The sequence below is a fragment of the Struthio camelus genome, chromosome 35, assembly GCF_040807025.1.
Source record: "Struthio camelus isolate bStrCam1 chromosome 35, bStrCam1.hap1, whole genome shotgun sequence".
Taxonomy (NCBI): Eukaryota; Metazoa; Chordata; class Aves; order Struthioniformes; family Struthionidae; genus Struthio; species Struthio camelus.
Genome location: NC_090976.1, coordinates 407202 through 421343, shown reverse-complemented (window position 1 = coordinate 421343; position 14142 = coordinate 407202). Strand labels below are relative to the sequence as shown.

Sequence of the window (14142 nt, the reverse complement as noted above, 5' to 3'; positions counted from 1 at the left end):
GGGTTTTATTAGCAATTGGTGACAGCTGGGGCACAAGCATCCCGAATCGTTAAGTAACAGCCATCACCTGAGGCCAGCTGCTGTTGAGCAGCTGGGAGCATTTCCAGGCCGGCTGCCTTTCCTCAGCTGCCTGCAGGCTCTTAAAGCACCTTCCCTTTAGCGCTTCACTGGCTACAGAGATGATTTCTAATTTTTAGTGTTTTAAAGCAAACTGGGATCTTCGGTGGGTACGTAGTTATTTCTATCAGTATCGCCATGGGTTTTTTTTCTATTTCTTAGGCCACGGCTGTGGCCAGCGGGGGCTCAGCGGGTCCTGTGCTTTCTCTTAAAAATTTCCTTCTGGGACATCGCGGCCTCTGGGAGCTTCTCGTCTTTGCTGGTTCGAGAGGATACAGGCTCGCTCCTTGTCTTCCTTCCCTTCTGCTCTCCCTGTCCCCCCCCCGGGAGCCGAGCTCGTTACTCCGCACTCGTTAATGATTCTTCCACTGCTGCCCTTCAGCTGCGGCTGTGGCCACAGCCGCTTCCAGACGCTTGGACTTCCCGCTCCGAAGGGATCCGCGAAACCAGGTTGCCCCGACTCGTCTTACAACCCTTTAGGTGGCGTCGCTGTATTTTTAAATCTGACGATTCTTTGCTAGAACAAAATCCTCCAAAAACGATACCAACTGCCCTTGCGGTTGCGGCTGTCGCGTCACCGCGCCGGGACGGAGCGCGCAACGTAAGCCGAGCTGCGCGCTTGGTGCTAGCAAACAGCACGCGCGCGTGGGCTGGCTTGTCCGTAAATGCTCCAAATTACTGTTTATTCAGTGCTCTGGCCTTGATAATTTAGGTCACGGCGATCGAAGGAAAGGCGTAGCGGTCCTTTCGCTACCATAAAACCGAGGTAAACAGGAACGGCGTTAAAACACAAACAGGCGTACACCCTGGAGGCAGCCGCGGGGATGGCAGGGAAGCAGCCGCGGTCGGTCTGGATTCGTCCCCGAGCGCGGGGCCCGGGGAAAGCCCGTCTGCGAGACTCGCAGCGCCACCGTCTCTCTGCCGTTATGCAAAGAGCTCCTCGGATTTAGCTCCCTGCTCTAAGGCAGCGCGTAGGATAGCGAAACACTCGTCAGCGGGGCAGCAGGCTGCGACGACAACACCGCTCCGCCGTCGGACCGCTGCGCGCGCCGGTGTTAGCGCTGGCTGTTGACTTTGGCAGCAGGCTGCACGCACACACGGAGCAAACGGCTTCTCCCTGTCCAAACAAGCACCGATAAAACCGCCCAGCCCGTTACAGTCGCGGTTGTGCCCTCCCTGCCACCCCTCCGCGGAAGACAGAAGTGAAACAAGAGCAACACAACCGAACATCGCTTGTGTAGCGTTTAAGGACGCACGTGAAACACCGGGAGCTGCTGCTTTCCCGCCGGACGACAGCCCAGGGGCTGATGGACTTGCCGCCAGACCTCAGCGTGCACGCCGCATCCCGCGGACGTCTCTTGCCGCTGCCGGCCCCGCTGGAAGGCGGAACTGCTCCCGCTTCCTCCGCGCCGCGTCCAGCTCTGCGATCCACCTCCGGCTTCCCTTTCCGTAAGCTCGCCCCGCACCGCAGAGCGGCCACGGGCCGAGGCGTGCCGCTCAGCAGGGAGGCCGCCCCGCATCGGAAACGGCGTTGGCACCATTTTTACCCAACCGGGGCACGATTTCGGGTCACGGCTTGTTTACCCCCGGCCTTCCTGCTTTCCCAGGAGCTCCGCTTCTCTCGAGCCCTTCGAGCCGAGCTGGAGCTGCCGGGAGAGCTCCCTGCTCCGGCCGCACGAGCGAAGCCACGGGATGCCTTCTCCTCCGGGAGGCTCGGCGCGGAAGCCACAGTCCTGCTCGCTAGAAGGAACGGACTATTTCATACGCGCCACCCGGGGCAGCGGCTGAGCGGTCGTGAACGTGTCATCTCAGCGACGCGGCTGCTGGACAGAGCTATTTAAGAGATCTGCGTTCATCATAAACCTAGAGGTCTCCAAGAAAAACGCAGCCTAAAGATGATGACATGGTTTCCTTTAGAAGGAAACGAGCTACTGAAAGCCCCAGCTCAAAGAACAGATAACACAGCGGACAAAACGTTTTAGAAACTTTAATAATCATTCCAGTAGTGAAAAAACACAAGTTGGCCTAAGAGATACAAGTCAACCATGCATTACTAGTTAAGCGTACAGAAGAATCATTAACATTTATCCAGTTATCGCTACGCTGATTAAGTTTCATTTAGTGAGCTACTTAGAAAAGCAACTGAATGCCGTATTTAAACAAAAGCATTCTTGGATTCAAAACAAAGGAGCAAACAATAATCTTTATCTTGTAGTATGTTATACATTCAGCTTTTCTTCTCAAAACCAGTCTCTGTAACAAAGAAATCGTACTGGGAATAGGTTATCTGAGATGGACCGTTTAACGGAATACGTTTAAGATACCGCCTAACGAGCCTGGAAACCCGTGAGCAGTAAGCACGCCTCCTCCAGAAGGATGTTCGTGCCCGTGCTGGTAATCATTACGCCACTTTAGCGCTTACCGCAACAGGGCGCTGGGAAACGGGGCCGCTTACTCCAAGTCCAGTCTTTTCTTCAGCTGAAACTGTCTTGGTGCTTTTAATCATTCACTTGCCCACACTCATCCTGCGCGACAGCGGGTCGACTGCAAACAAGCTGGTTAACGTGCCAAACGGCCACAGAACGGTTTACACCAACAGCGAATGACGACAAAGTAAGAGACGAGGCTGGCGTGCGCTCAACTGACTGGGAAGTCAGGTCTGCGTGACTTAACTTACAAAAATAGGTATTTCTTAGAGAAAGTCGAGGTAGCTCCTGTGTCTGTCAGTTTAGGAACAGAACCCTTTCCGATGAAGTAGCTGCGTCCCGGGGAAGGACACGAGGGGCTGCGTTCGGCCGCAGGGGGGGATTGAAATGAATCGAGACACGGAGCGTGCAGGGGAGGAGAGAGGCAGCGCCCTTAGCTCCGCGCGCGCAGCGTCCCCAGCACCCCGCGGGCAGGACCGCGTCGCTCAGGCCGCCGAGGAGGCGCCCCTAACCCCGCCGTCAATTTAAAGCTCCCCCCACCTCCGGCAAGACCACCCGCACGGCAGCGTCCAGCGGAGCAAGCAGGAAAGCGCAAGCAGGTTCGTCCCTGCGGCTACTCCCCTCCGCCGGCTAAGCGAAACGCCGGCGGACAGGCAGAACCACCCCAAAACGCCGGCCGGTCGAAAGCAGCTCTTACACCACCCGCGAGCAGCACGGACCCCCAGGGCCCGTCCCCGCAGCCGGCGGGACTCAACACACGAAGATGCCGTGAACATCTCGAGTCTAGCAGGCACAAACGCACCTCCGCCCTGCTGCCGGCGGCCCTCCTCCCCGCGCCCGGCTCCCTCCCCTCCAGCCGCTTCCGCTGCGCTGAGCCACCCTTCGCGCTCATTCTCCGCGCGCAGCCCGCTCCTCCGCTTCCACGCCATCGAGACTTTCCTTTTGGACAAATTTCTTGCAGAAATTCGTCTGCCCTCCCCAGCTCTCCCCCAACTTTAGACCAGCGCAGAGCGCGACGCTGGCAAACGCAGGCCGTCAGCAGCTCGGGGCAGGACCAGGAACTCCAACGCACCAGGGTAGAGACCGAAACGGCTGCAGGAGCTCCCCGCTCCGCTGGGGGCGTGCAGCGCGGGGAAGGGGAGAGGGGGGGCCCGCTGCTCCGCTCCCACGCCTCCGTTCCGTTCAAACCGACAGCTCTAGGGACAGACACGTAAGACAAGACCGCACGAGAGGCCGACGTTCCAGCTCCCTTTTTCCCCCCGTCGCGTCGCCATCCGATAGGTGGCTGCGTGGATGTACGCGGATTATTTTTCCCTTTGGTTCGCCTCTAGCATGAAGGCAAAGGTGCTAAGAGAACATGGGACAGTATCCCTGAAACTGCTAAAAGCACATGGGAAGGTATCCCTGAAACTGATAGGCTGGGGGGGGAAAAAAAACAAAAACAAAAAACACCGGACAACTGTTTCTAAACTGTAAATAGCCCAGCATTTTATTTACAGTCATACAAAATCTCACTCGTTTCTGATGTATCAATTCTAACATCACGCCTAGAGCAAACTTAACACTGGTGTAAAAAGAAAAAAAAAAAAAAAAGGGGGGACTCTCACATTATATAAAAGAGCATTTGCTCTTCCATTCAGTGACAGCAATTGCTCGGGTTATAAAAACAGCACTGAGCAATAATCATGGTGACAGTTGCGTTTACCAGGAATCCTGCCAGGGAGCAGTTTGCCTTACTGACGGAGCCTGAAGACATAGCGAGAGGAGTCGCAAGCAGAAAACGATTCCACGTGTGCTATGGCGTTCTGAGCGCTAGAGCAGCGGAAAGGAACCCAGAGGCAGGGGCTTCGCCTTTGGGAAGCGAACTGCGCAGCCATCTTCAGCGCTCCTGGGGTCGGAGCGCAGAAGTTTTTTGAAACCGTAAATTCAGATCGTTCTAAAAACTCAACAAAAAACAGTAATTAAAAAAAAAAAAAAAAGGCAGCTAAAAATAACCGCCCCCTGCCCCACGCGGAATAAAGGCCAGGAGAACGCTAATTGCACTGGATGCAACAGCAAGTCCCAGGGACTCCTCACTCTCGCCTAGAATGAACATGAAAATCTTTAGCCAAATGACACAAAGGAACGAGAGCCAAACGAACGGCTGCGTTGACACCTGAGATAGCACGGGAGGGGAAGGAACGTGTGATTCAGAGAACCGAAAGAGAAAGCGAGCCTAAGAAAGACGCAGATTGGCTTTATGCTAAGAAAGTATGTCCCGACTGGGAATGTTTAACCATTGCCTGCACCTGGGAAAGAGCCGACCCCCCCGCTACAGGCGGCGCTGGTAACTAGAATGCATCCGGGCCGTATGCATATAATCGCCATAGCCACCCGAGTAGCGGGCGTAATCGGAATGTGCTTCTGGAAGACGGCGATAATCCATCGGGGACTTTGTCGGCGAACGACGGTACGCGAGCGGCGAGTCTGCTAAACGACGGTAATCTGAGAGGTCAGATAAACGGCGATCAGAATTGTACCTGGTCGAGAAAAGAGACATTTCATGAATACAACGAAGGGGTTAGGAGAACAGCCTAACACCACGGCCGGGAAAGGCGCGGACACCGGGGAGATCCCTCGGAAGGCGAGATCAGAATCCCTTCTGGCAGGAGGGCACCCAGAATCCTGAAACGCGTGGGGGGAGACAGCTCGTTAGCGCTTGTCTCACCCGGGCGTACCGCAGGAACGTGTGGATTAATCTGTTCAGAAGAGCTCAAGTCACTGTCTGGTCTCGGACAGGTAAGCTTGGCTATTTTTAAACCTCCCTCAGTGGATGCAGGAAGCACTCATTGCATAAACAAAGCCAATTTCCCCCAATTCTTAGACAACGGAGTAGCGTGTGGGAAAGCAAGCTCTCAATAAGCCTGCAGTTTTCCCGGAAACGCCAGAGCCCCTTTACTGGGCAAGGGGAGAACCGGGCTGTCGGACCGCAGGGATCAGGATTCTGGGCACTGCGTCGCTAGGCCGCCGCTTCAAATCCAGTGTGGGGCGGCAGCAGCGGTGGCGCCCGGGCCCCGCGAGCGCACGCCTACAGCTCTACCCCACCACCAGAACCGGGGGCGGTTGCGTCCTTCGCCGTCTCAGCAGAAACGCCAACATCAAAACAGACGCAGCAGCTGAACCCCCGCCTCGACCCCCCCCCCCCGGCTGCAGCTCGGGCCGAGGCCTGCGGCACCGCCGCCCGGGGACGCGTGCCCCCGGCGGGGGACGTTTCCAGCCTCCCCCCAGACAGCCCGTCCCAAACCTTTCGCACACGGCTGTCAGAAGGAAGCCCTGTACGTATCCAGCGCAACCTGCGAATCTGGAAAAAAAGAGGGGGTGAGCCCAGCCCCGCGCTCCCTCCCCCAGACAGACGCACCGTCGTGCTTTCGCACAGAAGCAGAGGGATGGGAGTTACGCGAGGGTCTGCGACTGACGGAGTGGAAAGCCACTTTGTCAACTTACTGGCGTATTATGTGAGTAACACCCGCGCTCCCACCCCTTCAGCGCTTCCAGAGCGACACATGAGTTTAGTGTGTTAGCAGGACACGTTCCACTCTGCTGTGAACCAGAACCGAGTTTATAGAGGTGGAGACTTGTACCGAGTCTGGTGCCTCGAGTCCCCTCGACAGCGCATCGAGATCCTCAGATAAGAGGCGCTACGTGCACATTACCATCCCTGGCCTAGTTGCATACCTTTTAGCCAGAGCAGTAGATTTTTTGTAAGGATCGTCATAGCCAGCGCTCCGTGGCGGGGAGAGGCGGGTGCGCTCGTACGGCGGTGCGACAGCGGCAGCAGCAGTCTGAGATATTCCCAAATACGAGGCTGCCTGTTGCCCCAGCTGGCTTGGCCCGTCGTACGCGGTCCCCGGCTGAGCTCTGTAGGCGGCTGCCAAGGAAGCGGAGGAGGGCTGCTGCGCTGCGTACGACGCTGCCATCGAGTTTGAGGCCTGCGCTCTGTAGGCCGCAGTCAGCGGAGCGGAGGCCTGTGCTTTGTAGGACGCTGCCGCAGCCTGGTTGTTGTACGAGGCAGCCAGAGAGGAGGCAGCCTGGGCACCGTAGGTGGCGGAGAGGGCGGCTGCAGACTGGGCGCCGTAAGAGCCAGGCAGATTGGCCGCGGGCTGGGCTCCGTAGGAGGCCGAGTGGCCGGCTGTGGGCTGGGCTCCGTAGGAGGCCGAGAGAGCAGCCGCGGGCTGGGCGCCGTAGGAAGCGGAGTGACCGGCCACCGGCTGGCCTCCGTAAGCGGCCGCGTGGCCCGCCACGGCCTGGGCTCCGTAGGAGGCGGCGTGCGCGGCCACAGGCTGGGCTCCGTAGGAGGCCGAGAGCGCAGCTCCGGGCTGGGCGCCATAGGAGGCCGCGTGGCCTTCTACGGGCTGGGCGCCGTAGGAGGCCGCGTGGCCGGCTGTGGCCTGGGCGCCGTAGGAGGCTACGTGCGTGGCCACGGACTGGGCTCCGTAGGAGGCCGCAGGGCCTGCGGCAGGCTGGGCTCCGTAAGCAGCAGCGTGTGCGGCCGAGGCCTGGGCTCCATAGGAGGCCGAGTAGCCGGTGGCAGCCTGGGCGCCGTAGGACGAGGCCAGGGCTGCGGACTGGACCCCGTAACCGGACAGCTGGGAAGCTGCCGGCTGGGCGCTGTAGGAAGCCGCGGCCTGGGCGCCGTAGGACGAGAGCGAGTTGGCTGTGGGCTGCGCGTTAGATGCTCCGAGGGAGACGGACGACTGGGCTCGGTACGCGTTTCCCAGCGAGGCGGAGGGCTGGGCGCGGTAGGAGGCCGCCTGCCCGGTGGTCGGCTGAGGGCGGTAAGCCATGCCGAGGGAGGCCGAGGGCTGCGCTCTGTAGGTCGCTCCCAGGGAAGCGGAGGGCTGCGCTCTGTAGGCGGCCGGCTGCGCCGTCATGGGAAGCGTCACCGTCGAATAGCCAGCTCTCGACGGGGATCGCCGAAGCGGGCTTCTGTCCCTCCCGAAGTAGGAAGGGGAGGCGGGCCTCGCCTGAGGGTCAAAGGAATCGTATTTGTTTGCGCTGTTGCCGCCGAAGCGTTGCTGGTAATCGTACAGCGAGGAGGAGGCGTATCCTGCCGTGGCTGAGGGGAAGGTGGAGTCTGCAGCCCTCCGCTGGTCAAAACCATCTATCTTGGGTTGAAATTTTTCCCTATACTCCAGACCTATTCTCTTGTTCTTGTCAACAATGATGCCTGCCTGGATAGTCTGGGCTGCTCCCTTTTTCTGAACATTAGTAGAGAGTTCCACATTGACTCTTCTTCCTTTCACTTCCTTTCCATTAAGATTTTCGATGGCAACTTTTGCATCTGCTTCGTTCTCCATGTGAACAAATGCATAGTCTGATAAAGCAGCAGACAGAGGGTTATCAGTGGGGAAGAAAACAACATTTTATTACAGGATCGAACACTTACTTAACGAGGCACGCATCTCAGCTATTGCTTAAACACAGCCCGGGTATTTATGGGCCGCAGAATTGCGGCCCCTCTAGCGAACTATAGCAGCGTGCCGTGCGGCTTAGCAAAGATCCCGCAGGTTTCACAGTCTAACAAGAACAGGAAAGAGGAACAAGCACTGGTATCTAAACAGGCTCCTTTTATGTTGTACCTGCCCTGTCCTGCTGCTAGAAAAAACCCAAATCCTCACAACTCCCCAAATCTAATTCACGCCGGGCAGTATAATCCCAGCGATCTCTGCAGTTACCGCTACCATTTTAAATTCCAGATGTATCGACAGCTGAAACTCTCGCCACTTATTTGGAGCAACTTTACCCTTCCCACTTATTTTAGAAAGGTGCTGAGTGACTGAGGCTGCGCTTGAGCCCCAGCGGCTGCACAGCGCCTTGCACAGACACGACGTGACGAACGCTTCCGCCAGCGTCACAGCACCAACTCGCCGAGCGCTCCGAGCCACGCCGAGGCCAGCGCTCGTCTGCGGGCCCGGGGTGCTCCCGGGGCCCTGCGGGGCCGCGCACCAGCTAAGGGGCAGCACTGCAAACCTCTGCGCACCTCCCTGCCGTTTACAAAGACCCAAGCTTGAGCAGAGCAACCTACAGCATCTTGGCTTGTTTAAATTACGTGAGCAAAACAAGTATCTTCTTACAAGCCAGACTAGCTAATGCCTTGAAGCAACTGCACGTTCTCTCAGCTTACTATTGGAAAAGCAGGAATCACCAGCAATTTCAAGTCTGTAAGCTCCGAGGAACCGCCAATTAACTAGTGTACTGTAAGAGCTATCATCCTAATTAAGAGAAATTATTATAAACAGTAGCACAAATATCTACTATTTCTGTTAAAATGCTAATTATACCGTGGTGGCAAGAGTTCAAAGTAACCCATGAGCCAAAGCTGCTTTCCTTTCTTTGGAATGAAAGTTTCTTCGCTTCTCCCTGGCATGCGCATCTTACAGAGAAGTCCGTACCAATCGTAAGCAGGATGGGAAAAGGCAACTGATCCCTGCTCAAGCAGCCAATGCTTTCTGCTGTCTTTTCACGCGCTGAGCTTTGAATTGGGAATTGGTTCAGAACACAATCCCTGAGACGGGACGGGCTTGTGCCACATTTAAAGCTGTTCCCTAGATGGCTTAGCCGAGCCACTCCTTCGGCACGGGAGACACGTGGGAACTAACAACTCCCAGGACGGCAGCGAGACCTTACAAGCTCCGCTCCTGCCCTCCCTCCTGGAAGCCAGAGCAAAGTCAGTCACGCACGACTAGTGTCCTGGAGAAACACCGGCTGTTTTGTACCAAAAGGGATGGAGAAAGCCAGCAGCTACTCCAACAGCGGCAACTTCGGCTGGGCACCGCAGCTGGTGGGACCTGCCGCCCGCCCAGACCCTCACGCAGCCTTCTCCAGCTCAGCTGTCTTGGGGACTGTCCCGAGAGCAGCCACGTCTGGAGCGGTGCCATCTCCCGAGGGCCCTCTCGCTGTGCCCCCGCAGCCCTAGGGGGGCAAAGAGCCAAGCCAGGCGACGCTCTCAGTGCTGGGAGATGGCTCCAGCCTCCTCCATCGCAAACGGGCCTCTGAGCGAACAACAAGGCATAGTGAAACACGGAGAGTTTAGGCTGTAGAGGAAAGCATCTTAGCAAAACCTTTCCGACACGCACCAGCCCTCTGCGCACTCACGCATACCTTTGAGACAAAGGTATCCAGTCAAAAATTTAAGCTCCAGGAAAGGAAAAACCTGCTAATGTAACTGGGGAATAGCAACGCTCACTCAAGACCAAAACAGTAAAACACGCAGACTTGGCAAGTTTCTCAAGTAGTCAGAAGCAACTGAGCGTCCCACACCTGAGCAGGCTGCAGGGGTAACAGCTTAAAAGGGGCATTGAAGCAAACGAAGCAACATGCCACCCGCAGTTAAAGAACGGCCAGCTCGCGCTTAGCTTCTCACGCGTCCTTCCTCAATTCCTAGCAGGCTGCAAGGCAGGGCGCTTCCCTAAGACGCCGGTTCCCAGAAGGCGTCCCGCAATTAGTGCCTCGAGCAGGTCTCGAACACGCGCTGCGCGCCAGCTCCTGTGGCCTGCACAACGCGCAAGGTCAAAGTTTTATCGGCCATGCAGTACAAGAGCAACAAGAGCGGAGGAGACGCTCTCGCAGCTTGGCTGGCGGGCAGGGGCACAGAGCCGCCTGCAGGGTCCTCGGAGGAAAGGACGACCCAGGGAGAAGAGCGAGTGCAGCGACACCCTGTCGCGCTCAGCGCTGGGGACAGGAGATGACATCGCCAGGGCAAAGGGCTTTGTGGTACCGAAAGGTTCATCTTGGGCCACTGTGGGAAATCTTGCTCATTTGGTTGAGTCAGAAAAGTGGAAGTTGGACACAGCTGTGTTCAGAGAGGGCCTCTCTGTCCTCGGTGTTGGGGTCTGCATAGCTCTTTCAAAGCCTTCATACTAGGAAGGACTGGAGGCTGAGGACTGAGAGGAATTCAATTTGATAAGGTATTATACATGTCCAGAGGGGAGAAAAAAAACACACGCGCTGCAAGGAGCTGAGCAAACAACAAACAGTGCAGTAAAGGGAATCATTAACAAGGCATCGAAGCAGAGAAACGTCAAAAAGCAAGTCAGAAAAAAGAGGAGAGAGAAGCGTTAGAAACAGGATAGCTCCAACCCAGAAGTTTGCTGCTCTCCTGCGCTAGGTTCTGCTGGTGGACCTGCTCCCGGGATCTGAGGTGAGAAAGCAGGTTGCGTCTCACAGCGCAGGACGCTGGGGCTCTGGCCAGCCTGTCAGACCTGTGTTCGTTCCCAGGGGGATGATACTAAGGCAGAGTTTTCCCCTAGAGCCACTGCAGCTGATTAATTGAGCTGGCACTGTTAACGACAGCGCGTCAGGCAGGAGGCTGCACCTCGAGGGGAGGCTTGACCCGTGCCTACGTCAGAGCTGAGGGCCGCTCGCGGCGCTTTCGGCAACGCAGGGCCTCCTAGGCTCGCGGGGAACGAGCTCCAGGCCCGCTCCGCAGTTACGTATCCTACGGGAGAGCAGTTCCCTCTGCTGTAACGAGGGGAAACGGGCAGGGGGGCAGGCGAGTGGCGTAAGCCTGCGAGCACAGTGCTGCTGACCGGCCTTCGGATACTGCTGCCCACGGGAGCCCCATGGCGCTCAACGACTTCCTGCGGGTCCAGGGGGGGAGAGGGGGGGGCTTTATCCCAGAGTCGCATCACGACGGGTCCGGGAGATCGGAAGGTGGCGCAGGGCACAACGAGCGTTTTTGCTCTGGGGCAAGACAGGCGGCTAATTTCCGAGCCTCCCTCAGTGGCAGACTCGCGCTACCAGGACGAGCGCACAACCCCAGACCGTAACCCCAAAATCGGTTAGAAAAGCAGCGACACCTCTTGCGGTATCTTCCTTTTCGTCCGTGTGCGGTTACAGGGGCTCACGTACCAGAGGCCGCAGTAATCAACACTGGCACAAACAAGGGTTCCCGGTGACAGCTAGCTTAAGTCTAAGGCCAGAGGGTCCTTCGCCTTACACCACCCCCGTTTACAGCTTCTCTGGGGCTTTTCTGAGTTTTGTTTCAGCTTTTAATACTTGGGTTCTAGGGCTGAGCAAAAGGGATAGAAAACGTCAGACAGCGCATTCACAGAATTTCAGCACACTCAGATGTATCATTCGCTAAATAACGCAGCCAGCACTAGAACTGGGTGAATACTGTAATCACGTCTCAAGTTCCAGCTAAAGCATCATAAACGTGACTGTTACTGCACCTATCACTGCTCCTTCGTTCCCCTTCCTCTCCACACCAAGATCCCACCCCTCTCTCTGGCTCCTTCCAACATTTCGCAGCAGACTGAAGAGCCAGAGAAGGGAGTAGTACGCTTGCTGCTGAAGACGACACTGCGTAGATGCTACACCTAATCAACTGCCCCAAAACTGCTACAATTCTTGAAAAGCTCTAGCCCTTAAGTCTGCATACCCTGCTCTGGCAGCTTAACAGGGACTTCTTCCCCATCTGGCCCAAGCCCCACCTGATCTGCCTGGTTCCTCGCAGCTTGATACCTCTTCCCATCACAGCCTTTAAGCAGCCGCCGCACCTCCGTCCCCCTTTGGAGGCTGTCAAAGATCCCACAAATCAAACACAGACTGAAGCAAAGCTAGAGGCGCCACGTAGGTGCCGTTTCTTAACGGTAATGGTCTCCACTGGGGAAAGTCTGTTCCTGGTGGGGGCAGGACGGATCAGAAAGGAGCCTTTGAGACTGTCACCTGGGACGAGAGAGCAGAGGTAACAAAATCATCTACCCACAAGGAGTTTGGAATTGACGGAGACGTCTACCCCAGTAAGAAACACGTACCTGGAGGAGCTGCCACACCTCGCATCTCCAGCTAAGGAAAGGCCCTAAGCCGGGGGAACGCCATTTAGGTGGCAGCTATTCCAAATCAAGGTTAGGGGAACGGAGGGCTGTCTCGGCATGAAGCAATTCATGCCAACGACTCTGTACTCCCCAACTAAACTGGGCTGACAAGGTCCTCGATACAGACCAGGCAAACCCCTTAAGAACTTTCATGGCGTGTGTAAGAGTTTTACCGGTGATTCAGAACTGCCGCTTTAGCGGATGGGGGAGTGGCTCGCGACGAAGCGGTCTCCATTGCCACGCTCTCGTGCTGAAGGGGACGAGTGGCGGGGGGGGGGAGAACGGGACTCAGGCAGGACTGCGGGAGACGGTCACGGCAGGGCAAGGGGAGGCACCTCAGAAAGAGGGGGCAAACTACGGGAGGACGCAGCAATCTAAGCAACACGCGCGCGGGCGGTGGGTTATCTCTGTCCGACCCAGATCAGGGCTGGTGAGATGATGATGAGGTCTGCGGCCTAATAGCAAAAGCTGGAGAGAACGCATCCCCGGTTAGAAAAGGGGGGTGGGAGATTGGGGGGGGTGTTGAACAGGGCGGACGGGAGGCACGAGGTGCGGGGCCTAGGAGAGGGAGCAGCACTGGGACCCACGGTCCTCGGCCACGCGCGGGGGCGCCGCCAGATCAGACGGGGGGGGGGGAACCACACCGTCCCCTCGAGCGAGACGGAAAACGGGTCATCCCGAGCCCAAACCGGGGGACGGAGCGGCTCCGAGGACGGAAGTTCGCAACCAACCGGCCGGGGCCATGGCGGGAAATATTTAAGGGACGGAAAAGAGGCACTGGGCACCCGGCGAGGGCTCTGGGCACGACCCCCCGCTGAGGGAAGAGCTGTTAGAGGTAGCAAGGGGGGCGTGAGCCCCCCCTGCCCGCACCGCGGCGAGGCTGCGGAGGGCGATACGGCGGGAGAGGGGGCCGGGGGGGGGGGAGGAATATAAACACGCTGCATTAAAGGGCGAGGGGAAGAGCGGCCCGGTCCGTGGCGGCGGGTCGGGTACCTTTGACCACGTCGCACTCGACGACGGTGCCGTACTGCTGGAAGAGCGAGCGGAGCTCGCCGCTGGTGCAGGCGGCCGAGACGTTGCCGACGAAGATCTTGCACGTGTTGGTGGGCCGAGGCCGGGAGGGCTCGACCACGATGCGGCGGCCGTGCAGCTGGTGGCCGTTGAGCTGCGTGATGGCGCGGGCGGCCGCCGCCTCATCCCGCAGGTGCACGAAGGCGAACTGCTTCATGAGGGCGACGCCGAGCACGGGCCCGGCGACACCGGCGAACAGCTCGCTCAGCTCCTCCGCCGTGGCCTCCTCGGGCACGTTGCCCACGAAGAGCTTTATGCCGGGACGCATGGCGGCGGCGAGCGGGAACGCGGCACCGCGGCGCCCTCACAAAATGGCGACCACACCGCCTCAGCGCGGAGGAGGGAGCGGCGGCCGCGCACTGCGCCTGCGCGCCGCCCGCCCCCCACGGCGTCTGCGCGACAGCGATCCCCCCCTCCGCCCTCCCTCCACTCACCGCGCCTGCGCGCCGCTCGCCCGCCTCACTGCGCCGGCGCGTCACCCTCCCGCCGCCTCCACGGCGCCTGCGCGCCTGCGCGCCCCCTCCCGCCTGGCGCCGCGGCGCTTAGCAACGCCCCCCCTCCCCCCTCTACAGGGCGGGGCGTAACGGTCCTAACGGCCGCCTCGCGGCAGCGCGCATGCGCCGGCGGCCTCCCGCGCCACGAAATGGAGCCCGCCGCGGCCACGCCCACTC

At 58.3% G+C, this 14142-nt stretch overlaps 1 protein-coding gene across 1 annotated transcript; it reads right to left on the bottom strand.

Annotated features, from left to right (window-relative positions):
• Positions 1-4005: 4005 nt before the first annotated feature.
• On the bottom strand, positions 4006-13903 carry RBM14 (RNA binding motif protein 14). Its single transcript, XM_068923798.1, has 3 exons — positions 13394-13903; positions 6258-7896; positions 4006-5062 (listed from the first exon to the last, which is right to left on the bottom strand). The coding sequence occupies exons 1-3, from the start codon at positions 13737-13739 to the stop codon at positions 4855-4857; spliced, it is 2193 nt and encodes a 730-aa protein (XP_068779899.1). The 5' UTR covers positions 13740-13903; the 3' UTR covers positions 4006-4854.
• Between the last annotated feature and the right edge of the window lie 239 nt (positions 13904-14142).

Excerpts from the sequence above, each read along its gene's own strand:
- RBM14 (XM_068923798.1), bottom strand. The coding sequence starts at position 13,739 with ATGCGTCCCGGCATAAAGCTCTTCGTGGGCAACGTGCCCGAGGAGGCC. Across the intron at positions 7,897-13,393 it reads CGAGTGCGACGTGGTCAAAG|ACTATGCATTTGTTCACATG; the intron begins GTACCCGACCCG and ends CTGCTTTATCAG. Across the intron at positions 5,063-6,257 it reads TCTACTGCTCTGGCTAAAAG|GTACAATTCTGATCGCCGTT; the intron begins GTATGCAACTAG and ends TTTCTCGACCAG.